This window comes from Tinamus guttatus, unplaced genomic scaffold (genome assembly GCF_059628265.1).
Source record: "Tinamus guttatus ecotype Peru unplaced genomic scaffold, ASM5962826v1 Tinamus_guttatus_pri_ptg000284l, whole genome shotgun sequence".
NCBI classification, from domain to species: Eukaryota; Metazoa; Chordata; class Aves; order Tinamiformes; family Tinamidae; genus Tinamus; species Tinamus guttatus.
The window spans coordinates 480,636-503,644 of NW_028288818.1; the positions used below are offsets into that span (position 1 = coordinate 480,636).

The window sequence follows — 23,009 nt, forward strand, 5'->3', positions numbered from 1 at the left end:
TAAAACCAACCCACCCTCCCCCAGCCTCCTGCACAGCGCTGACATGCACGTAGCTCATGCCAGAGCCACGCGCACCAGGGATGAGCACTGCCTGGACTCGCCATTTGACCTTTTAAGTCAACAGTGTCTGCTGCGAATCACAGCCAGCATTGCAGAAGTCCAGCTGCATGGCAGCTGAAGGGCAGAGAGGCAATCCAGCAAGAGGAAAACAAAACAAATGAAACACCCACGCTCACAGACTTCAGGGCTTTTACCTTCCCAACAAGCAATTGAACTTCTGCTCCTTTAGGCACCCCAAGGAGCAGGAATGGGAGCTGTGCTGATAGTGCTTATCCTGCCCCTGTGCTTATGTGTTTAGTGGCCCTGGCAATCAGTGGACAGCAGTATACACAGAATGCCAGGGAAAAGGAGGGAGATGCAGCACGCAGACTCATGCCAGTGCTCTAACGCTCCAGAGGTGTTTGCTGGTTGTTCAAGAGATGAGAATCCATCTGCCTGCAGGGAAAGGGGCTTATCAAGGAAGGGAGTTAAAAGCACCCCAGAGAAGTAGGGGGGCACCCCAGCTGCCTCCCCAACATGAAACCTCTCAGCAGATAAGCAAGCACCAGGTTATCAGAGTTCCCACAGCAACAAAGCAAACCCACAATGGGCCTCAACAAGTAAGCACAGGTTTGGAAGGCGGGTGGAAGGAGCAGAGGTAAGAATCAGTAGCCTGAATTTGGACAGGGGAGCTTTGCCAAGCAGATGATCTTTGCTTTAGACGGTGCACGAAGGCTTCGGAAGTCCATCTGTCGGTCTGAACCATCCACAATGTTCACCCTGCTCCTGTAGCACATGCAAGGCCAGGACTGGTGTCAGTCAGACGTTCTGCTTGCAGAATCTAGCAGCATCTTCTGCCTCATGAAGACAAAGCTTGACATTTTTGCCATCAGTGCAGATTTGTGTAATACTATGTACAAAAGAACAATGTTGAAATGCTCAGATCACTGACCGCTGTGCAGACGTGGCTGGAACAGAGAGGCAGGGGAAGGGAGAAATGTATCATTAAGGCCTTCACGGCTTAGTTGACAGGACAAACCAAGGTGTTTCCTTCCCACACACCAGTCAATTTGGTCTCATAACATGTCTGCATTTAGCCATGGAAAGTTAGATGCCAGGTGTCCATGCACACAACAGCAAGTGTTACCCGTTGCTTGCAGAGCAATCTCCTCTTTTGGCAGCTTGAATTGCACTCCTGGGACACACACTTTTTGGTCATTCTTTGAGCTCATCAGCCACTTACAGTTCCCCACAGTGAAAGGCCTAACGGTTAATTCTCCCCATGGTCTTCTTCTACCCAGGCCACAATTTTCCCTTCCCAACCAGGAATGATGTCATCATCATGGAATACCTGTTAAAAGGGAAAAAAAAAAAAAAAACCTCATTTGCTTACAGAGCGTTGCAGTGCAACAGATTTCGCAGGGGCCCTGCAGAGCTACAAGCGTAGTTCAGCTTCTTTCCCAGTATCCCTGAGCAATGCTGTGCCAGAGATTGCCCTTACAAATGGAAAACTCTTTGCAAACCACAGTCAGCTGCAATCACAATCATGTCATTGGCCTGGCAGGGAATGAAAACATCCCATTTTAGCACCTTACAAGAGGAGCTTGATCTCCAGTTGTGAAATACAGCACTGTTATGAGGCAAGTTCAAAGATTTCATTCATTCAGAAGTAGGTAAGACCAATGTCTCCAGGGCGAAGTGGTAGCAGTGCGCGTCATGCTGGCTGATAGCTAAATTCCATACCTACCTCCTCCTTAACTGTGCCAAACTCTGGATCCAGAGCTTTGAAGTGGTACCGGTGGGTTCCTTCACGATCAATGGCTGCCTTAAAATCCTTCAGCGTCACTTCCCCTAACCTGCAAGGGAAGGGTTTTGCACTATTGCATGGTATACTGTCAAAGTTCGAGCTCAGGAATTGTGCAGGGCCCCCCCACCTCCTGTACCCTTCTCCCTTTTGCACTGACAGCCAGAAGTATTTTTGCAGGGGGACCCTGCGCTACATGAGGCAAAGTCAGGCCTCACCTCTTTGGTATGTTGACCATAAAAGGTGTGAGGGAACGGTCAGTAAAGTACAACACTTTGGTGCAGGCACTGGTGCTCATTGCGGGTGTGCTGTGTGAGTGAGGCAGTTCTGCAAAGAGAAGAGCAAAGACAACCGTCACCGGTGAACTTGGCCTGTCTGCTATCACAGTGCAACAGGTATGCTCTCAGCATCAAACTCAACAACACAGTAGAGAACCAGGAGGTCGGAAGACTCTCTTAAAAGGCAGGCCATGTTCTTGGGAAGGGTTAGGAATTACCATGCTTACTGGGAAGCTTTACGTTTTAGAGTAGAACTACCACTTGACTGGGCATTTAGCTTGTAGGATTGCTGTCTCACCCACAAAGGTGCATACCCCAGAGGTGCTTTGCAGACCAACTTGGTAGTGATAGCAGAACGTTTCTGGAAGAGCAGCTGGCTGAAAAATGCCCCATCCTGCTGGCTGGCCTCACAATGGCATTATCACTCACACATGGGGGGAGCAGGATGAACTGGCTGCTCATGGGTATTAAGGCAAAGGCATGTCTCCTTCCCATCTGCCCACTCTGTTTGGCCAGAGTGAGGGTTTGCACAGGCATTTCCCATTTGTGCTTTTCTCCCTCTGGCTGCTGCCTCGCTTTCTCTGTCCCTACAATGCACTGTGCCTGTCCCAAAAGCTGAAGCAGGGAAAGTTTCACACTAAGTGATTTGGTGGGGATTTGGCCCTCCTAGTGGAAAGAAAGCAGGAAAGATGACAAATCACAAAGGCTTTCTGGTCGAAGAAGTCTTTGGAGGCACCTAGTCCCAGGTAATTCCAGGTTGATGGCTGCAAGACTCTGTATGAATCCTCTGCTGCAGGGAAGGGGATGGAGCCTGCCAAGATGTGAGCAGAAACAGAGTGTTGCAATCTGCATGCAGAACATACATGACATAGAGGTTGCTGCCAGAACTGCTGACTACAGGACAGGACGGAGAACCCTGCAAAGCCTCAGATCCTTCCTCTGGTTCCCAAGCTCCTCTCCAGTATTTCTTCTCATGCTGTACCTCCACTGCAATGCAACTAAAAGGTGTCTCCATCTTTCCCCAGTACCTACAGGGTCCCCCTCCTGCCAGGCATTTCCCCTTCAACCTCACAGATTTTCTAGGTGACATTTACAGCTGACAACAGAAAAGCAGCTTTCATGATGAGAAGCTGCTGCAGCCAGGAAATATGGTGTCAGAAAAAAAACTGTGCTGCTGGGAATAGACAGAAAGAGCTAAATGAATGGGGAGCAGGGGAGGAGGCAGTTGTACCCTTATCTGTATCCACTAGATGGTGCAAGCCAGCAGGATACCTGAAATAACATCACATTTCTCACTAATCCCAAGGGTAATTATTTGTTATAGTTATTTATTCTGCAGCACTACCCAGGGGGCTCAGACAGGCTCCCGCCGAGACGGTGCTGTACTAACGAGCAGCTAGAGATGGTCCTTGCCCCCATTCTTTTGCAGTGAAGTCTCGTCTGTGCAGCAAATTATTGAAGGGAAGGAAGTGAGCTCAAGTAAATGAAGTGGAGCGAGAGGCTGGGGATGGCAGATACCCAAGGAGCTGCTGTGTCCTGGACTCTGGCCAGGAAATTTCAGCAATGAAGCTGGCAATGGCAGCAAAGGAGCTGAAAAGCACTTACTGGAGTTGGGAGGCCAGGAATCTCTGTACTCATTTGCTGCTCTATTTGCCGGTGACTTCGCTCGAATCTAAGGGCAAAACCAAAAAGAGTGAGAACCAAGGGTCACTTTGCATGTTGGAGCTCCCCTTGTAGCTCAGCTCGCAGCTGTGCATGAGGGGTGTAAGTAAAATGCCAAGCACACTCAGAAGCCTTTACCCTTCTCTCTTGCCTCTTCTGTGTCTCCATACGGTGCAGCCGTTCCATCAGGCTGGAGATGCCCTGCTCCAGGCTGTCAATGGTGTGGTGCTGTGGGTCATGCCCACTAAAACTGTTCCTTAAGCTGCGAAGTGCATCACGGACCAGCTGCAAGTCATTTGTCTGCCCAAGAGACCACAAGCAAATCAGACTAGCTCCAGGCTGTCTTCTTCCCATCTAAGCTCTAGGCCTTACAAAGGCCAAATCTCCCTTATAAGCAGCAGCTTCAGGAAGATGAGTGCTACCTGGAACCCCTGGCTGGGAAAACATCTCTTAGGTGCACTTACCCCTCGGTGGGCTGTGGGAGCAGCTCCTTTTCCTGCCGTCTGGAGCAAGCCATTGCTCTGAGCACTGTGACTGCTGTAGCCCATCGCCTATTCGGGGGGAGATATGCATGCCACAAGGAGCACAATAGGAAGACTTCCTTGCAGAAGATTTCAATTTGCCAGCCTCAAGGGGAAGAGCACTTTCCAATATCAGTGATAAAACTGGCGCTTTCTACCAAGTAAATACTACATACTCATAAAAGAGTATGTAGGCAGGCCCAGGGCACAGACATGACTCCCTATATATGGGGCAGAAATAGGGGCAGAGGAAGGGGTTTGCCACTGGGTGACAGCAGGTACTGTAAGCCCTAGTGAGTAGAGTCAGTGTGCAAGCAGCACTGTTTAAGGACAGATGCTGAGGCTGGCATCTGGCCAGGCAAATACAGGCTGTCAGCTTATGGGTCAACAGGAAGAGGCGATAAGAAGCCTTGATCAAATCATCAGCCTGTGTCAGAGCTTGAACAAAAACCCAAGAGTACCTGGCTTCCATTCACTCCTGCAACTCCTTTCACTGTTTCATCCCTCATGATTTTAGAGACTAAGCCAGGGAGTTCATCGCTGAGAACTTTGGTACATCAGACACTTCGTGGAGCCTAACTGATTTGTTTAGAGCACAAGGTGACTGCATAGAGCCTAGCCACTCTGGGATGAAGGGAATGACTCACGGAGATAGGTAGCGAGAGAGTGCTGGACAGAAACGTTGCTCCAGCAGCGTAATATGTGGATGAAAGCATCACATACCTCCTCAGCTTCTCTCTTCATACACTGGGCCAGCAGGGCTTCCTTATGCTCCAGCTCCCGCTCCAAATCCACCTGTGAAGGGACCAGAAAATTCAGCACAAACAGAGTCAGCAAGGGAAAGAGCAGCTCTCAGGGAACCAGGGTAGCCCACCTGCTCCATACCTGCTGGTAGCTGGCTTCTGAAAGCTGCCTAAGCATTTCATCCAGTTTGGTCTGATGCTGCTGTAAATGGCGATCCTTCTGGCCCAGTTCCTTCTGCAACAAAGGAATCAAGGAAATTACAGCAAGGCAGTAAGGCTCACAAGCACATTCCTCAGGGCAAGTAAAGGTCTTTACTGACCCCGTTAGAACCAGGTTCCCCCACAACTTGACTTACACAAGAGTCTCCAAGCTTTTTTTTTTTTTTTTTCCCTCAGACAAAACAAAACACACATCAAAAAACTTACAAAAAATAAACACACACACACACATCACCACATCACAGAGTCAGATTCCTATATCCTGTAGCCTCTGGTCAAGCACTGTGGCCAGGCAAGTGATTGACCCAAAGAAAACAGATTCCTGGGGTAATTCAACGACAGAGGCTGACTTTCTGCAAGAGTGCTAGGCACTTAGCAGGACATCAGAGGAAAAGTGTCACAGCAAAAGATCCACTATGAAGCTACTGAGGCAGAACACAAGGACCATCTGATCCCCCCCTCTCACTACAAACATTCGTGGCTATTGTGACTTAATTCACTGCCTATCTTACTTTTCCCAGCAGCGAGGGAGTGCCACCCGACAGGCATCAGCCCCATTCATTAAGACAGAAAGGAAGAACTAGATGCTGCCCCACCAAAGCCCTCAAAGAAAAGCAGAGCTTTTTTACCTTGTATTCTGCCAGTAGCCGGTTTCTCTCTTCAACCTTCCTCTGAAGGTCAATCTGCAGAAACAACACCAGTGTGAAGTAGGTATCCCTCAAGATACAATGCAAACCTCAGCTCCTGTGCTAAAGGGTGACCACACAACAAGTATTTGCAGGGAAGCAGGGTTCGGGGGAGCTGTTGTCTAAGGATGGCAGCCTGTTGCTTAGAGCGATTGCTTCCTGGCCTTGCCTTCTCCTGTTGTGTGCCACCTGCTAATGCAGGATGCGTAGTAAGAAAGGAGCAATGCAACTGTACTGTAAACATCAAGGAAAGCCCCTCCCTTTTTCAGAAGTCCTTAGAGGATGGGAAGTGGGAATGATTAGAGGAAGCTCCAGCATCTCAGCTGTTTAGTGGACTCTGTGTACTGTTTACTGTGCAGAGACCTTTGACTTGTGGTTCGTTATCCCACGACCTCAGGAACTATTGCAAACAACCACTAACTCCATCTTGTGGCTGCTGGAACCCTCAGGGCCCCTGTCCTCTTTCCAAAAAAATCCTGCAGCCGGCAGTACAGCGACTTACATTCCGGTTGTGCAACTCCTCCTTGTCCATGTTTGCTCTGAGCAATTCCTGCTTTAGCTGAAGAACTGAAGCATCCTGTTGAGCTAGCCTTTGCTGCAAAGCGTCCTGGAAAATGATACATTGTCTGAAGGAAGGTGCAAGATGGAAGCAAACACCCTTCCTTGGGCAGCCACTGATCGAGATCCATGGCAGTTACCCAGTGGGGCCACCCAGAGACATGCAGACCTTTGCCCAGGACTCTGTCTTGCTTCTTGCTCTTTCCTGCTCATGAATCCTCTGCCAATATTTTAGCCACCTGTGACAGATTTCTGAGCGTCTGCGTCAACTTCCCACTCCAGCCCAGGCCATTTGCCTTTATGGAAGAAAAGCTGTGTGTTTGGAGGGACTTTTCAGTGGCCTGCAGTTAGCACCTCCAGCCATGTATCTGCACCACCCACACAACAGAAAGCAGCCAACGTCAGCCAAAGACACGAGGAACCTTAAGCCCTCAGCCTGACCTAACTGTGCAGTGAAACCCTCTTGGCAAACACTCCTCTCGGGGCTACCTCTGCACCTTTCACTTTGTGCTACCCTACCCAGAAGCTGCGAGCTCCACCTTGGGCAGCTGCTGCTGCTCACTTCCTTCCCATGCCAGCCAGATGGGCAGTTCTAAAAATACCTCTCTTCAGGAGCAGATTGAACTGCTTGTTCCAGGAGGAAATACTGAGCAAAGAGGAGACAAAATGGCGAAAAAATGCTGCGACTAAAGAGGACAAGCATACCCCAATGCTCTTCTGCCTAGGCCAGCAAGACTAACAAGTTCACCAGGCTAGTCCTGCTGTGCTTACCCAAGAAGGGCAAAAATGAAGGCAAACAAACCAAGGCATCCTGCGCCACATATCTGCTTTTTGCTGTATCTTGTTGAAACAGGAGGAGACAGCTGAAACAAGAGGTGATAGCTGACCACAGTCCTACACACAGGAGCAGAAGCAGCTCCTTTGCCTCCCTGAAGAGCAGCCTATTCCCAGTGCCAGAATCAGAGTACAAGATCCCGCACCTCTCACTCCCCTCATCCATCTGCCTCCTTTCCCCGTGATCCTCAGAGATGCCTTGTTAGTGCTGGCCCCACTCTTTGGCTGTGGCGGACTCCAGTTAAATGTTTGATGAAATGGTTTTTGCTTACTTTTATTCCCTGGAGGTTTCGAGCTTCTTGTTTGTACTTCAGTAGCTCCTTCTGCAAATCCAAAACATTTTGATTAAATGCCATATCAAGGAAGCAGGTAGCTCCACACTACTGGAGGGATGCAGCTGCCATGCAGTGGGAGGCAGGAACACAGCTGGACCACCCTACACATTACACCCAGAATATACTCACAGCAAAACTAAATGAAGCAGGGACATAGCCTCCAAAGATCCCGTGCCCCCAGAACATCTCTTTTCCACTTCACCTATCCCCCTCTAACCTTTAGGTCTTGGTTTTCCTCCATGCTCTGGTCCAGACGACTTCGAATTATGATCTAAATATAAAATGCCGTAATTATTGCCTGCATAAGGCACAGGCCCATAGCAGAACACAACACACAGAGCTGCTGGATCAGAGAGATCTAGGTACAAGACTGTGCTCACCAGCTGCTCTTCAGGGCAGGCTCCATGTTCACAAAGTACAAAGGAACCTTCCTGCTCATCCTCAGGCAAAGACCCATTTAGCAGTAGAGCCTAGAAAGATAAAGGTGAAAAAAAATAGATATCTTCGGAGACTTTCAGGAAGCAAAGTTCATCTTAGGCTTCAGTTCAATGATACAAAGTCTTTGCTACAATAACAGACTTTACACTGAAAGCAGAGTCTGAACAAGGGTTGCATCATGAAGCTCCTCTTCCAGAACGAAGACTGAAGCCTTCCAGGGGCTCAGTAAATGAGCAACGGAAGAGGAAAATCCAGAAGCTTGTAGCCCAAACCACAAGGTCCTATTATCAGACTGCACTAGAAATCAGAACTAGGGTAGACTGGCTCAGACAAAAAGCCGCAGGAATGCAGACACTTGAGTTCTTAATACTTATCACTACGATCAGTAGGCTCAGCTACTCCAATTTCTGTGTAGGTCTTAATTCCCACCAATATCAGTAGGGGTTTAAGAGCCTTTAAAGATCCACACATTGGCTGCTGCCCTTCTCCCGCAACTTCCCCTTTCCTGAAAAAAAGCCATTCTCCTAATCACAGATCTAAATCACAGGATATTCAGGGAAGCATAATTCTGTCCTACCTCAGGCAAAACAGGCACCTCCAGGACTGCTGCCTACGTAAGGGAAGAACCCCCACATGCCTGCAGGAAGATGCCTTAATTTCCACATTAGACTGAGCCCAGCCTGAAGGAGGGAAGAACCTGCACCTTACCTGCAGTAAGGGCAACTGGCAGGAGGCAACCAGATCTCCAGGAGGCTGAATGGTTAGGAGATGCCATGCTGGTTCTCCCTACATGAGAGGCAGACCTTTTTGCCTCCAACTTCCAGAACTCTTGGTATTTGCTATGATGTCACATACATGTGCACAAGTCAGTTATTTAGACTATCATCATGTTCCTTGTTTTCAGATAGTTTTTATTTCTACTTGAACTCTATGGCTATAAGCAAAATACCCTGTGTACAGTTCAGCCCCACAAGATATCAAGGCTGGAAGGCCAAGTTCTTTGGTGGAAAATTCTGTCGGCAGGCAGAGCCCTAACTGCTGTCAAATAGCAAACTGTCAGCAATCTGTATTCAGCTAATGCAAAGGCTCTCTGAGCACATCCCAAATTCAGCCCAGCAGGACACTCAAGGAAGAATCACACAAAAACATAAAAAGCTGCCAATGCCACAGCTTCTTAAGGAACATACTGGTCCCCGATATTTCAATGCAATCTTCATGAACTGGAGGCTTTGAAATATCAAGCAAGATAGGAAAAATCAATTAATCAAACCCAATTTCTTGGCAAGCAAGATCAGCTGCCTCTTCCTACTCCCAGAGGATGAGTGGGGGCAGCAATGCCAGCTGCTTGCCCTCATTCCTGAAACATGGGGCTGGGGGGAGTGAGACGGGCCAGTCTTTCCTCCAGTGCTGCCTCTCCTGGCTCCCCTTGGGCACATAATGCAACCAGATTTCACCAGTGCACCAAGCACCTATTTTCTTCTGCAGTCTTTTGTGTCTCCCGTGCATTGTCCACACGGAGAGCACCCTCCCAGCTGCCTGTGCTTCTCACACAATCTCTGCTTTGTTTACTGGCACATAAATATTTACAATTCAAAGCCAGTATGGTTCCCAGCACAAACAGAAAGGAATATGCCTGAGAGAGTTCAGGGTCTTTACCATATGGATCAGGGGCTCTACTTCCCATGTGGAGTCACACAAACACACGGGGCGGAGGGTCATTTGGTCACAGAGGGACTGGAACAGGGCAGCGAATAAAAGGTCCCACAGATAAATAAATCATGCAGGGAATGTGCCAAGTCTTATGGTTCAGACCAGCTCACTCAAAGACTGGTGCAAGTCTGTGTGACCCCCTGATCAGCTCTGTGAATCTCTATTGATTTCCCGACATTCCTTGTCTCTCTGCATTACTTGCAAACACAAATCCCAGAAAGGCTGCTCCATTCTCCCAGGCTGCTAAAAAACACCTGTGAGCTGCCGAACAGGCTGAAGAATGAAAGTGCCAGCACACAGGAAAACATTGCTCTATATTTTCCACTTTGCACAGTAACATACATGCTCTGCACAGCGACAGCACATTCAGGAGTTAGCATGGCATTGCAGAATGGTTCACTCAGTCAGTGAACCTAACTAGGAGCGGGACTCCAAACAAAAGATAACACGGAAATAATCAGTTTCTAAGTACACACTTTGTTCTGGAGTCTCCAAAGGGAAATCATTACGTACCTGCATTCAGCATATCCTTTGCCATCTTACAACCCCCTAAATTACTATTACTGGATATCACTGATCTTCAGTCTTCACAGGAATCTTTTCTTCTTCCTTCCCATCCTTCCCTCCATCCCCACAGAATAAAAGCCCCAGAAATCATGTCAACATTCAGTTTCAGAGAATCCTTAATTATATATAAAATAAAAAGAAAAAAAGATCTTGTCTGGACTGCATGGAATGGTGTTAGAATCTTTTCTGGTAAACATATTGGGGATGGAGAGTTCCATAAGAATATAGAAAAGAAAGGCTGGCTGAAAAGAAGTCACTTACCTGCAAGCCCGAAATCATCTTCTTTGCTTCCTCCATTTCCTTTTCCAAATGGTCTTGCTGTTCCAAAAGCTGTTCCTCCCATGAATTCTCCAGATATGACCCAGGGCTTCCTGCCTTCCACTCTGGCTGAAATTGAGATTCTGTCTCTTCTGCATGAGAGAAGAGGCGAGTATGGTCATGAGAGAACTGAGGAGCCCAGCAGACACTCGCACCGCACACAGCAATTGCCTGCAATTACCATGTAAAAGCTTTTCCTGCACAGACACAGAGTGAGCCAGTTTGCTACACCTGCCTGACACAGCTATCCACATACCTCATTAACCAAAGAGAAGACTGACTATTGCAGGAGGTGGTACTTTTACAGACATGCAGCTAAAAGACCTCCCTGCATGGGCAGCAAGGGGGCACGGGAAGAGTTACAGCCAGCCAGCTACTTTAGCTACTGACATACTCAGTCAAATACTTTGGAAGGAGCACTGCAGAAAGGCTCTACCAGCTGAGACACCACAATATTTCCTAGGAGAGCTTCTGGCATTCACTTTTGCGATGGAAGCTAACCAGAAGTACGTATTACTAGGCTGCCCTGGTGAGAGAAGTCCCAGCAGACACTTATTTGAAAACACTTCTGTCATTCTGCCTGAACATCTAAAGGGTAAACTGATCACATCACGGGGCATTTGCAGCAATACAGCGTTGACTTCTCAATGCAAACACCACAACAATACTGCAACACTTCCATTCCTCACAAAGAGCCACTCAACCTATGCACAGATGCATTGTAACAAACCGCTGTTTACACAGGCTAAGTTCTGCCTTGTATGCGTTACAAGATCACGTGGATTCAGTCTTTTTTTAAAGGAACTTTGAATATTTCTTCAAAAGACCCTAATGTAAAATGAAAGCATTCTCCCTACAGTGTAAATAATATATGACAGTCTTTCTCCGGGGCTTTTCTAAACATTATTTTTTCAGCCTCCCAGACTTCACCATATTACGGTATAACTGTAGTCTTATGTCTTGGGATTTACATTTTGTGTGGACAGATACCCAGCACCCAATATTTTATGTTCATTCCAGGTCTTTGTAGAGCTTGCCAGCAAGTCTGTGTTATAACAAAATCACAAGGAAAGCGAGAGCTGTAAAGCATTATCTGCAAGATACCTCTTTTAGCCTCTGCTTCTTCAGCGTGGATGATAAATTCCACTTTCTCCTCCGAGTGGGTTACAGTGGATTCACTCTTTGTGCTATGGATAGGACTGGGTGATGTGAGGCTGCAGAGGAAAGAAGAAACAGTTATTTCTAGTGGTGACCGCAAGGGGCTGATTTGTGGAATGATTAATCTTTTCATCTTCTTTGAGACTGTGAATTCGAGACCACTACCACAGACTTAACATACACTCTCAGACAAGGATAAACCCATTGTCTCCTGCAGCTCTTCTCAGAAACTCTTTTTACTGTCAGTCTTAGATGCGTACTGCAAACTGAACCAAAAGCCAACCCAACTTTCTTCCAATGTTACCTCTGTGTTTCAAAAGCATGACTGCAATCTAGGGGAATTGACTTAAAACTCCAGGGGAAAACACTTTTAAAGAAGGCAAATACCACTGACTCATGCCCTTATATTAAAATTTCTCAGTCCAGTGCAGCCATCTCAGCTAACTGTGAGGTCCAAACTCTCAATCTTTTCTTCAGGGATTCTTCCTAAATGCATCACCCGGACAACATCACAGGTGTCTGAAGCTCACTGACCCATTTAATGGGCCTCCAAAGTCTCAGGAACTAATCCTTGCAAGCGTGAGCTGGAGTTAATTTTTCATTCTCCTCAAGACAGAAACAAAAGCCAGAGAAAAGAAAAAGTAGAAATAATAGAATAGGTTTAGAAACATAAAAGGTTTCTGCAGCTCACCCTCCCCATATTGACAGCACTGCTGTTACATATTCTACAACAAACCGACTCAGGAAAGCCTTGCAGCAGAGATGGAAATGACTTGCTAGCAGCTTCTGTCTGGTCCACTCCCACAGCCAGTGCTGGCCCAATTCTCATTTATATTCCAGAGCTTTCAGCAGTATAGCTTAAGTGATCCAAACTTAATGGACTTCCACCACAGGAAAGATTAATGCAGGTCACTAACTGAAAGAATAACCATCTTCTAATAGGGATCTGACAGCTACAGTACCTGTTCTTACCCTGCTGCTCAGAGGGGTGTGTTTGTTAAAGCAGTCCAAGCCACCTGGCTTTGCTCAAAGATTTACCTTCAGGAAGGCTAATCCCATCACAGCACCTCCCAATTAGGGGCATTCTGTATTCTGTACTTGCAACCAGTAGCACATGGACGTACAGCACAAATTAAAAATTTATATTAAAAAAATCAAGGTTTTTTTTTTTCAGCAGCCCAGTAAGTACTATTAGGTTTATGCCATCCAAAGATTAAGGATGACACTTTCCAAAAGCACCAGCACAGAGAACCAGCTCACCTGATCGAACACTCAATTAATGCTGAGGGCTATTTGCCTTCTTTTAGGGAAGAGATTTTGATGTGCCCCCAGCACATCCCTAACCGAGACTGAACCTCAGACATCACAGTGCCAAATGGCACTGCGAAGTGCAGTGGAGGCTCTCACCCAGCCAAGAGGTAAATAGACAAGAGCTCTCCAGGAAAAACAACATTAGCAATTGCTGGGTGAAAAGCTTACCTAGGATTTAAGGGTGAAACTGAGGCATGGGCAAGAGGAGGGAGCTGGAAACGGTACTGTGGAGAGAGCGAGCATCCTAGGCAGGAACAAGTTGTAGGAAATGAGGGGTTACCACCTGAAAGTAGCACCTCCCTCTCCCCAGGTCAGATCTTTTCAGAATTGGATCCACAGACCAAAGCAAATCCACAACAAGTCTCAACTGCAGGAGGCAGTGCAGTCACTAGAGCTTTGGTATCCCACAGCACATGAAAATAAGTTTCACTCCTGTGTCCAGAGCTAACTTTCCAGGCAGCTTCCCTATTTCAAGAAGCCAGGAGGTTCACATGGCAATAGTGACTACCTCTCAAACCATACCAAACAGGAAAACAGCCCCTAAGATGCACTGATGAAGCAGTGGTACAGGCCAAAGGTGGCCCTATTTATCATTCTGCCAAAAACATTTCAGTCTTTTTTTTTTTTTTTTTTTTTTTGGTAGTGCCTGCAGGCTCACAAAGCCTGCTAGAGTACAAAAAAAAATATATGCTTTCCTCTTTAAAGTGCATAATAATTCACAATTAAAGCATGCAGTGGGAATAACGGGCTGGAAATAAAGGGCTGGGAAATTAAAGCATTTTAACTACGATTTTCGATGCAGACAGTGGTCCTGCTTTATTTTCTTTACCACTGCTTGGTGTCTTAGCTAATATCCTTGCTCTGTTGAGTCCCCGCGCTGCCAGTGGTGCACGCAGTCAAAGCTATAGGGAGACAGCGATCAGTCTGAAATCTCTCATAATTTTAGTAAACACTCCACCCCTGCTGCTTCAAACAGACAATGGCAACAATCGCTCACCATTTGACCTGCTTCCCTCCCATGATCCCACTTTAACCTCTCGCCTCACGGAGCCTGCTTCCTGGGGAGCCTCCGGATTCGGGCTACAAGCATGCCTTGTCCCTTCACGCGCTCCAAAATCAGTGCAGAAGGCGCCAGCTCGCGTCAATCTACTGGAGAAACGTTTGCGAGCTGGATTGCTTCACATGAGCTGAAAGATTCACGGCAGAAAATGTGCAGGGTCCTTGCGAGAAACCATCTGATGGCAGATCAGCAGCCCTCACACACGGATTTGACTCCCGAGTCAGGGAATTCAGCAGCCTGGCTTTGGGTTTTGCTGGTTTTCCGCTCGGCTTCTTCGTCTCTTGCTGCTGCATTTTGGTCAGCTGCACGCCCTTGCTGTTTGCATCACACAGACTGTGGTCTGCATGACGAGTTGCATTTCTCATCCCATTCTGCCCAGTCCCGATTCCCAGCACCTACTGCAGATGCCGATGCACAGCCGAGGGAAGGTGCTCCTGAAAGCAGTGGGTTCCTCGCTCTTCCTGCCTCAGCTGTGGTCTCAAAACACGGCATGCAGCACTTCCCAGCCGGCACGCAGCTTCCTCGCTAGCTCTAGCTCCCTCTCTCCCGCTGTCACACAGGCTGTGCAAGGCAGAGCCTTTTCTCCGAGATGCCTGGCTCGCTGTGGGGGTGGGAAGACTGGTGGAAAGGGGAGGGGAAAGGGAGGACGGATGGGTGATGGGCTCAGTGGCCTGGGAATCAGTTTGATTTTGCCAAGTTTTCCACAAATCATTTCTACTGCCTTTGCTTACGAGAGCTTTTCCTCCTGGGAATTGATAGCAACGCTGCAAGCTCTTACCAGCGGGTTAACGCAGAACTGGCCTGAATTAGAGGGGTGCTCTGGGAGAGGCTCGGCAGCAGCACAGTTACATAGAGGCTGCCATTCCTAACCACATTTCTCTTGCTAATACAAAAAGAATGGCTTTTTCTTCTTCTTCTTCTTTTCTCCTCTCTCACCAACCAGTTGTCATAACTTAGCTACTTTATTTCTCTCTTTGGAGGGCAAGAGAAACAAGCACCTTGTTTTCACTGTGAAGCCTCGTGTCAGTAGAAGATCTCACCAGGAGCCAGAGGCTCACACTGCTCCATTTCCTTAGGTACATCGCCAAGTGATCCATTCTACCAGAGGTAAAAGCAAGCACAGTCCTTGGAAGCTTGGAAAATAGCCAGCATGAGGCAGATTTGTTGGGGAAAGGATGCGGGAAATTTCTCATAGAATGAATCTTTTGACTATGCAAGGGGGAAGAGACCTCTAAACAAAGTCCATTGGAAGTCAGGGCAACTGCTTGGAGACAGAGTTTGAAACAAGGCTGGTGGGGAACGGGAAGATGAATTTATGAAATTTCTGAAAACAACACAGGTGCCCTCTGCATTTTGCATGGGCAGAAAAAAAGACACTAAGAATAAAGGACTGGGCCACAACAAGCAGTATCTATATGCAATGGCCTTATGTGCCAGGACCTCATTTATCTGGAGGTATATCATGAGTTAGCTTTGATATCCCCCAAACATCCACAGGTATCTATGCATTCCCTGCATCCAGACACAATGCCTTTTCATCCGTCAGCTCAAATCAAAGCATACAGAGCATGGCTACTGTTGAGTCCAATTTCCGAGACACCAGGCACTGACTGGTGCCGTACCACAGGGCAGCTACTCCTGATTTCATGATAAAACCTCATATGAATAGATCTTTCCCCACTTGGCAGCTCCTCCTGCAATTAAACAGCCAACCTCTGTGTTGGTAATTGCTGCGCCTCTGGCTAATGGCATCAGATGCCTTTTTACCACGAGAGCCTCAATCTGCTCTCTCCTTGCTCACACAAAACAAGTTCTATATCTGGCAGTGCTGGAGGCTACAATAAAAAGCAGTCTTCTGCCTGGCACTCCAAGATCTGTTCCCCAGCTGGAGCCTTGGAAAAAAATACATCCAGCCCTCAAAGCTTCGCTCTTGCCCTTTGATAACACGGACTGAATCCAGAACCTTAAACATCACTTTCTGCCTGCCTCTTGGGCCTTGCTGTTTACAAACACAATGCAATTTTTGACTCTTACCTCTGTTTTTCAGGGAACAAGTCTGCACACTCAATAGGGAAAATTCCTTTCTCAAGAAATTATGACTGAAATCTAGTTACACATCACAGCGTATTCCCAGTTTTAATTTAGAAAGTGTTCTGGCTCCATCTTGATGCAATCTCTGATCATTTCCTGGTGAGCTGTCAGCTCCTCTCCCAGCACCTCCACGACACGGGATGAGCAGAGCGCAGGGACGGAACCCACACACACACTCTGCAGCTACAAGGGCCTCGCGGTCCCTCCGGCTCCTGATCCGTGTGCACAGGGAACAAAGTGCAGAGGAAGCACTTCCTACTACTACTGGCACTAGCCAATGTGAAGAGTATTTCTCTCGAAGGTATAGTTGTTTGCATATTTCTTTTCACTGACTCTAGCATCCTCTGCTTTTGCAGAATGAGATCCCCCTAAAGCTTTGCCAAATCCACCACTCTGCTATTCCAGCCCTAGGCCTCTATCCACCCACATCTACTGACATGTGGAATTTCCACAGTAGTTGCCATGCTCCAATGTGATTTGTTTACTCTTGAAAACAAGACAGTTTTAAAAGTTCCAGAAGGAGATTTAAAGGGAAAGGATTCTCACTGAAAGGCTAGATAATTTACCATATACTAACAAAACTCATGGAATTGTAAAGACAAACAGAAAGACCAAAAAAAAAATCAATTTACCATATGCATACATGGAAATATTCCCTCACTAATGAAACCAGTCAAACAGCAACTGTCTGATGATGCCTGATACAATTGGAGAGTATCCATAAAAATCTTACAGCCATTTCAAACTGAAGAATGAGAAGAGGGAGGCAACAAATTTCACTCATTGTCCTGCTAGGATCACAGTTAAAAAGTCTACACTGAAGTCCTGTGAAATTAGTCATGAAATCTTATTGCCAGGGGCAGAATTTTTTTAATCTCCCTTGGAAATGACTGCTTCAAAAATATACTCTCTGCTGACATCATGTGGACACAGTGGTCTGATAAGTGGCTCCAAGGGAGTTTCCACACCTTACAATGTTTATAAAGCAGGTCTCAGGCTGGACAAGGGGACGACACAGCAGAGCTGGGGCTTACCCTGGGGCCAAGAGAATCAAGGTAGCTGCAGTGATGCCCATGCAGCTCTGCCCTCTTAGTCTGTTCCCAAAGAGCTCAAACAGAGAAAAGCATCATGCCCTAAGGGAGATCTGATATGTTCAGACAGGCGGTCCTTCATTTTCAAGCTAGTTTCTTAAAAAGGGAAAGACATGGTTCCTGTGATGTTACTCTGCAGATCAGCCAGGAGACTGTAGTTTGGGAAGCCTCTTTTCTGTCAAAAAGGGCCAGACTCCAGCGATAAGGAAGGGCACGCTGAAGGGAATACAGTGTACAGACTCTGCCATGCACAGGACCATGAGGGGACATATCTTGGCAACAAGTTTCTTACCCGGAGGAACGGGACTCTGAGGGTAGATTCTGCTGCCCTTCATACTGCTGTACCAATGCCCGGACACTCCAATAGGGATTTCCAATCTCCTCATCCATGCTGCTGTTTCTAGAAGTAAAAATCAGAGAATGAAGGAAGTCTTACCTGGGAGGGGGCAGAAATTACCCTGGTCTCCAAGGAGGATGGCAGGAGAGCTGAAGAAAGGACCGTAAGGAGGAGGAGGCAGCTAGAAAGCTGCTATTAAAAAAATAAATCTATTATCAGGGAGCTTCATTCTGTATTCTTGATGTCAGGAAACAGAAACAGACAGGATCTTACCTTTTAAGCCCATCCCCATTCTGTGACTAGAAAAAAGCAGGAGTTCTAGGAAGGCAAGAAAAAGAAGAATATACACAAATAAAAACAATGACTGGTTTTCCTGAAGAACTCCTGGCCTAAAGTCTTTGCAAGAAAAACCTTTAACATTTATTTTTTTCAATAAAACATATCTTTTCAGCCTCATTTCCAAATTGCTTCATGGGTACTCCCTTGAGCCAGTATAATATGGGCAAATGACCTTTAACTGTGTAAATGAAACCCTTGATATGCAGCCATCTGGCTGCCATTTAAATGTCATTACTATTATTATTACAATCCACATTGCACCTTTTGCAAGTGTTATTTTTTTATTTTTATTTTATTTATAGTTACACATTCCTCCTATAAATGGATCATTTCCCTTCGTTATCACCAGAACTCCTCTGCTTACAGCTGATTACCAGCACACAGCAACATTTTGTATCCGTTTTTGCCAGGAAATGTAACAGTGCAATGAACAGCAACATAAAAAATAGAAGGGACTTGGACAACAGAAGCAAAACTGTAAGTCTGGAAAAAAAAAGAAAAAAAAAAACACGCTCCTAGGTCTGCAATCCTGGACCCATAGTTAAGACCTTAGTTTTCTCTTACACTTGAAATGATAGCCTGCAGCACTAAGACCAATTGTATGCAGTGCACGAAGGAGAAAAGGAAGCAGCCTTAAACACAAAGAAGCAAGGTAACAGGAATCCAGCAGCTATTTCACTGTTACACCTGAAAAGAAGCTAAAATATCTGTTGTTTTCATCATGAGGCAGCCAGGCTAGATCAGTACTCCCTTTTGTCAGGCCACCATTGGTTTTACTTAGTTTGTCTCCATTCATTTGTGCAATGGGAGATCCCTTGCCTAAGAAAGCATTAGGATAAAGAGACCTAATTCTGGGGTTTGGTTTTTAAGGCCCAACATTTTTAATGCCCAACATTTTGCTAGCACAGCGTGACTTCAGGTAATCAGGAAGCAGCCCTTACCTCTGCCAGTGCCGAAAAACATCCCGGCCCAGTTGTGAGACATCTTGACGAACATCTGCCAGAGCAGCCGCCGCTCCCTGGGCCACCGCGGCAGCTGAACGAGGCCTGTGACTAGCAGACGATGCCAGTGCCGACGTGCTCTTCCCCCCAGTGCCAGCTGGTGAGCCATGATTCACCGCTCTCCCCGAGCCTGGTTTGAAATGAGCTGCTAGGGCCAGAATCAGCCTCATGATAGACTTCAAGTTCCCATCCACAATATCTGCAAAATACAATTAATGCCAAAAATAGGGCCATTAATATGAAGTAATAAGAAGCAACATTTGACCAACAAGTGTAAGTGCAATGAAACCCAAGGGATCATGCCAGGTTAAAAAAAAAAAAAAAAGAAAGAAAGAAGTCCTGTGCAGCTAGGAGCTAGGACTACATTACATTACAGCATGGACGCTTGGTTTTGCTTCTTCTGTACAAAGCAGCACGCTGACCGCCACCTACAGATCACAAGTTTAAGTGCTTTCAACAGGCCTGAGCCTTCTCGCTGTGGGCATTTCAGCCAACAATCCAGAGGGTAACATGACAGCATACTGTAATTACTAAAGGTTCTCTTGAAGAGTACAGCAGTCGGTGAAAACTACTACCCTAGTCGCAGCAACTGCTCCAGTTGGTAAATGGAAAATGCAAAGTATTTGCCTTGACATGCAAATACTGAACTTCTCACGCTGATGCCTAAAAATCATGTGCTCTTCTGTCAGAGCCAAGAAGGGTCAGGTGCTGTGCACAGTCAGTCTCAGCACCTCTACCCTGCCCCTCATCTGCAGGGCCACAGCCAACGGGAACAGTCCCCCTTCCAATACAGTCAGCAAACCACAAGGATGAGGACCTGGCTTTTGCCACACAAATATTTTCCCCCAGTCCTTGTGATATGTGACTAAATCATGCCTTAGCCATATGATTTTGTGTACTGGGATTCCTTCCCCTTGCATGCACTGTTCTTTTCTGCACAGGAAATACAGCAGAGGTTGTATGGCACACAAAGCATGATCATAGGTTTCCAGGATTCCAGAATTTTTTTTCCCAAGGCTCATTTTACAATAACTTCTATAGCTTTCCCATGAGACAGTGTAAGTCTATATTACACTGCTTTGCACCACTACCTGATCCTCTGTCCGTTTAATAGCAGCAGCAGAGGCACTCCTGTTTCTCTTCATTGATTTTTGCTACCAAAAGCAGATGAGAATATGGTGCCATTCAACCCAAAAGCTATTCCCAGCCCACAGAGAGGGGAAAAAAACAAAGTAAACAAACAAACAAAAAACCCCACTCAAAAACCCCACTACAAACCAAGCAGTACACTATCAGTTTAATATGAAACAAAAGCAGAACTAGGCCTTCAACAAATAGAAAGAGCTGAGGCAACCTCCAGAGCACGTACCTTTGGCTGATGTCTGATGCATGCGGATCTTCTTTGATGCCACAAACTGCAAGACCTTCTCCACATTTTCCCTCATTTCCTGCTGACTGGTGGGATTGACCTGAACTCCATTCAGCTTCTCGCCAGCTACAAAAATGAACACCTTAATTACAGAGAGCTCACTCTTCTGAGAATGTCTCGCATCAACACCTGCTGCATGCCTCCCAGCCCTGCCTTTAGCACTAGGGATTCTGGACTGGCTCACAGTGATATACACACAGAGGCAGCTGAAGTCTCCCACCACAGTGAGAACCTAGCAACATTCCTCCATCAATAAAATCCTTCCATGGCTGCACCACAGCCTCATGGGAATTAACACGGCCTCTGACAGGCTTCAGCACCTGTGTCGCATGATACATTCAAGAGCACATATGTGCTCAGGAAGGGGCCCAATTTGGCCAGCGCCCAACGTTACAAAGGACGATCTGCCAAGACATTTGTACTCCAGCAGAATTGCCTGTACGATTTGTGATTTTGCTTCCCTTTAGGACGGCCCACTCTCTCCAGCTTTGATGCTGTCCCTAATGCCCACAGGTCAGCCTCAGCAGTCTGAGCCAAGGCCAGCCTCTTGCACAGAGCATCCAAAACTCTCAGAAGAAAGACAGTGCCATGCGGCATTACTGACCTACAATCTCAATAAGCGATGAAAGGATAACTCCATCTCGGAGATCTTTTCTCAGGTCTTGGACCGGCTTGATTGTTGGCTTCTTCTTCAGCTGGGAATTCACCCAGGCCACATATGCCTGTAGCTGTTGCTTGAAATAAATAAATAAATAAGTGCAAACTGTTAGCAAATCAGCGCTTTTTTTAGGGGGGAAGCTGAACAGCTCTCAGTTTTCTCCACAGATTTCACTGTCTTCTGCCTTTGAAAACAAACACAAATGGGTCTCGTCCCAAAGCCTGCCGAGCACTGACTGATATCATCGCACACTGCGGTGCCGCTAGCCCATGCCAGGATGGGAAGAGCAAGCTAGGCAGCAGGGCAGAACTCATGCTAAGCACAACCGAGGAGAGAACTTGCTTTACATAATATCTAACACATGCAGGTGCCAAAACAACGCTGTCAGCCCCTCATTGTTGGCGCCAAAATTAGTTTGCTCGCAGTAGCTAACCCCTTTCAGCCCCACTCCCTATTATTTCCTTCCAGATACCTGAAAAGTAAAAAAGGCACAGTGCAGAGGCAGAAAAACTTGTCCAAGAGGCACATGAAACTGTGCCAATTACCAAAAGAAACCATCAGAGCAGGCTTCCTAGAAGGGACCACAGCCCCCCTCCTCCATACCACTGCAGGTACGGCTCCTCGGTTTCCCTGGAGCTGCAGCAGCATTTCTAACAGACCGGTTTTGTTTCTCTCCTGAGCCTGAACACATGGAGGCTGGCTCCTCACAGCAGTTAGAGCCGCAACACCCGAGAGCAAAGGGCAGCGAGTGCATCCTGTGTGCTGCTTCGCCCAGCAGGGCACATTCACACGAGGAAAGAGCAGGGAGGCCCCAGCTCCTGGTCCACGCGAGGACCCCTCTGCCGCCACTGACTGGAAGGCGCACAGTCACTTCACGTGGCCTTCTCCTTTCTGTCTCCCTCCCACTAGCACTTCCGTGGCTAGTGGGAGCCCTGCTGAAACCAAAATGTCTTTGGGCAAGGTTTGTGGGGCATGTGGAGTGTAAACAGATTGATCCATTTATGGAATTACCTCTCTTTCACTAAGCTTCCTGTTATTCCACCAGTGCAGCAGGTTTTAAGTCTCCATTTCATATTACCTCAGCCATGTCAGTCAGAGTTTATGCTTTTATTGCTCACGACTAAAATCACATTCTGATCACAGCCTCACTTTAATTATCCTGACACGGGAAATCCAACTTGAACCAGCCCATGGCTCAGTCTGCTGGTTCAGGAAGGTGCCCAGACACTTGTGTTCAATCAGTTCTGCGCACTCAGCAGAGAGCTGTCGAGCAGAACAGAGGGCTCGAGCCTGGGGGAGCACCCCCTTGTTTTTAGGAGGAGGAAGCAGAAGCAGCGCACGCTTGCTGGAGCAGACACAGCCCTTTACATGGGCTGTGCCATCTTCTTCGGCTGCGACGGCAACAATACACATCAGTTTGGGTTGTCCAATTTCAGCTTATTCCTGCATATCCGCCGTTGTATTAACAAGCATTGCCATGACTTCTATCCTTCTTGGTCAAAATGATGACCATGCACTGATTTTCAGATCAACAGTGATGACTGTTCTTGCCAGCCTCCAAGAAGCATCCCAGCCTCTAGCAAGTACACTTCAACCAAGCCTGTGGGCACTGAGATCCAGTCCCGCCGCACAACCTAATTCCAGAGCCAGACACACCACAGGCCTTCTATTACACAGGCATTCGGTTAAGCTTTAATTTATTCAAATAATTATCAGTGGAAGAGAAGTAGGTTTGTTTACAGAGCCATCTGTTACTGAGTAATATAGTTTCAGCACCATTACGGAAATATCTGGATACAATAAAGGCTTTCTGAATAGGGTT

General features: G+C 47.0%; 1 protein-coding gene across 3 annotated transcripts in view; it reads right to left on the reverse strand.

The window, feature by feature from the left end:
* Window positions 1-845: 845 nt before the first annotated feature.
* The window catches only part of DIXDC1 (DIX domain containing 1), a 30,688-nt gene continuing 8,524 nt past the window's right edge, over window positions 846-23,009 (reverse strand). Inside the window, exons 2-20 of one of the 3 annotated variants that reach the window (XM_088527373.1) lie at window positions 21,134-21,257; window positions 20,470-20,595; window positions 19,041-19,299; window positions 17,716-17,823; window positions 11,817-11,926; window positions 10,656-10,801; window positions 8,060-8,149; window positions 7,897-7,950; window positions 7,617-7,667; window positions 6,455-6,559; window positions 5,896-5,949; window positions 5,190-5,282; window positions 5,028-5,099; window positions 4,248-4,334; window positions 3,922-4,083; window positions 3,727-3,793; window positions 2,062-2,170; window positions 1,787-1,895; window positions 846-1,390 (exon numbers count right to left, since the gene is read on the reverse strand). In XM_088527373.1, the coding sequence (XP_088383499.1) occupies window positions 1,310-1,390; window positions 1,787-1,895; window positions 2,062-2,170; window positions 3,727-3,793; window positions 3,922-4,083; window positions 4,248-4,334; window positions 5,028-5,099; window positions 5,190-5,282; window positions 5,896-5,949; window positions 6,455-6,559; window positions 7,617-7,667; window positions 7,897-7,950; window positions 8,060-8,149; window positions 10,656-10,801; window positions 11,817-11,926; window positions 17,716-17,823; window positions 19,041-19,299; window positions 20,470-20,595; window positions 21,134-21,257 (2,007 nt within the window). In that variant the 3' untranslated portion in view covers window positions 846-1,309. Of the gene's footprint in view, window positions 1,391-1,786; window positions 1,896-2,061; window positions 2,171-3,726; window positions 3,794-3,921; window positions 4,084-4,247; window positions 4,335-5,027; window positions 5,100-5,189; window positions 5,283-5,895; window positions 5,950-6,454; window positions 6,560-7,616; window positions 7,668-7,896; window positions 7,951-8,059; window positions 8,150-10,655; window positions 10,802-11,816; window positions 11,927-14,178; window positions 14,800-17,715; window positions 17,824-19,040; window positions 19,300-20,469; window positions 20,596-21,133; window positions 21,264-23,009 lie in introns of those variants that run through there. The other 2 variants (XM_088527372.1, XM_010219422.2) reach the window with 2 other exon arrangements.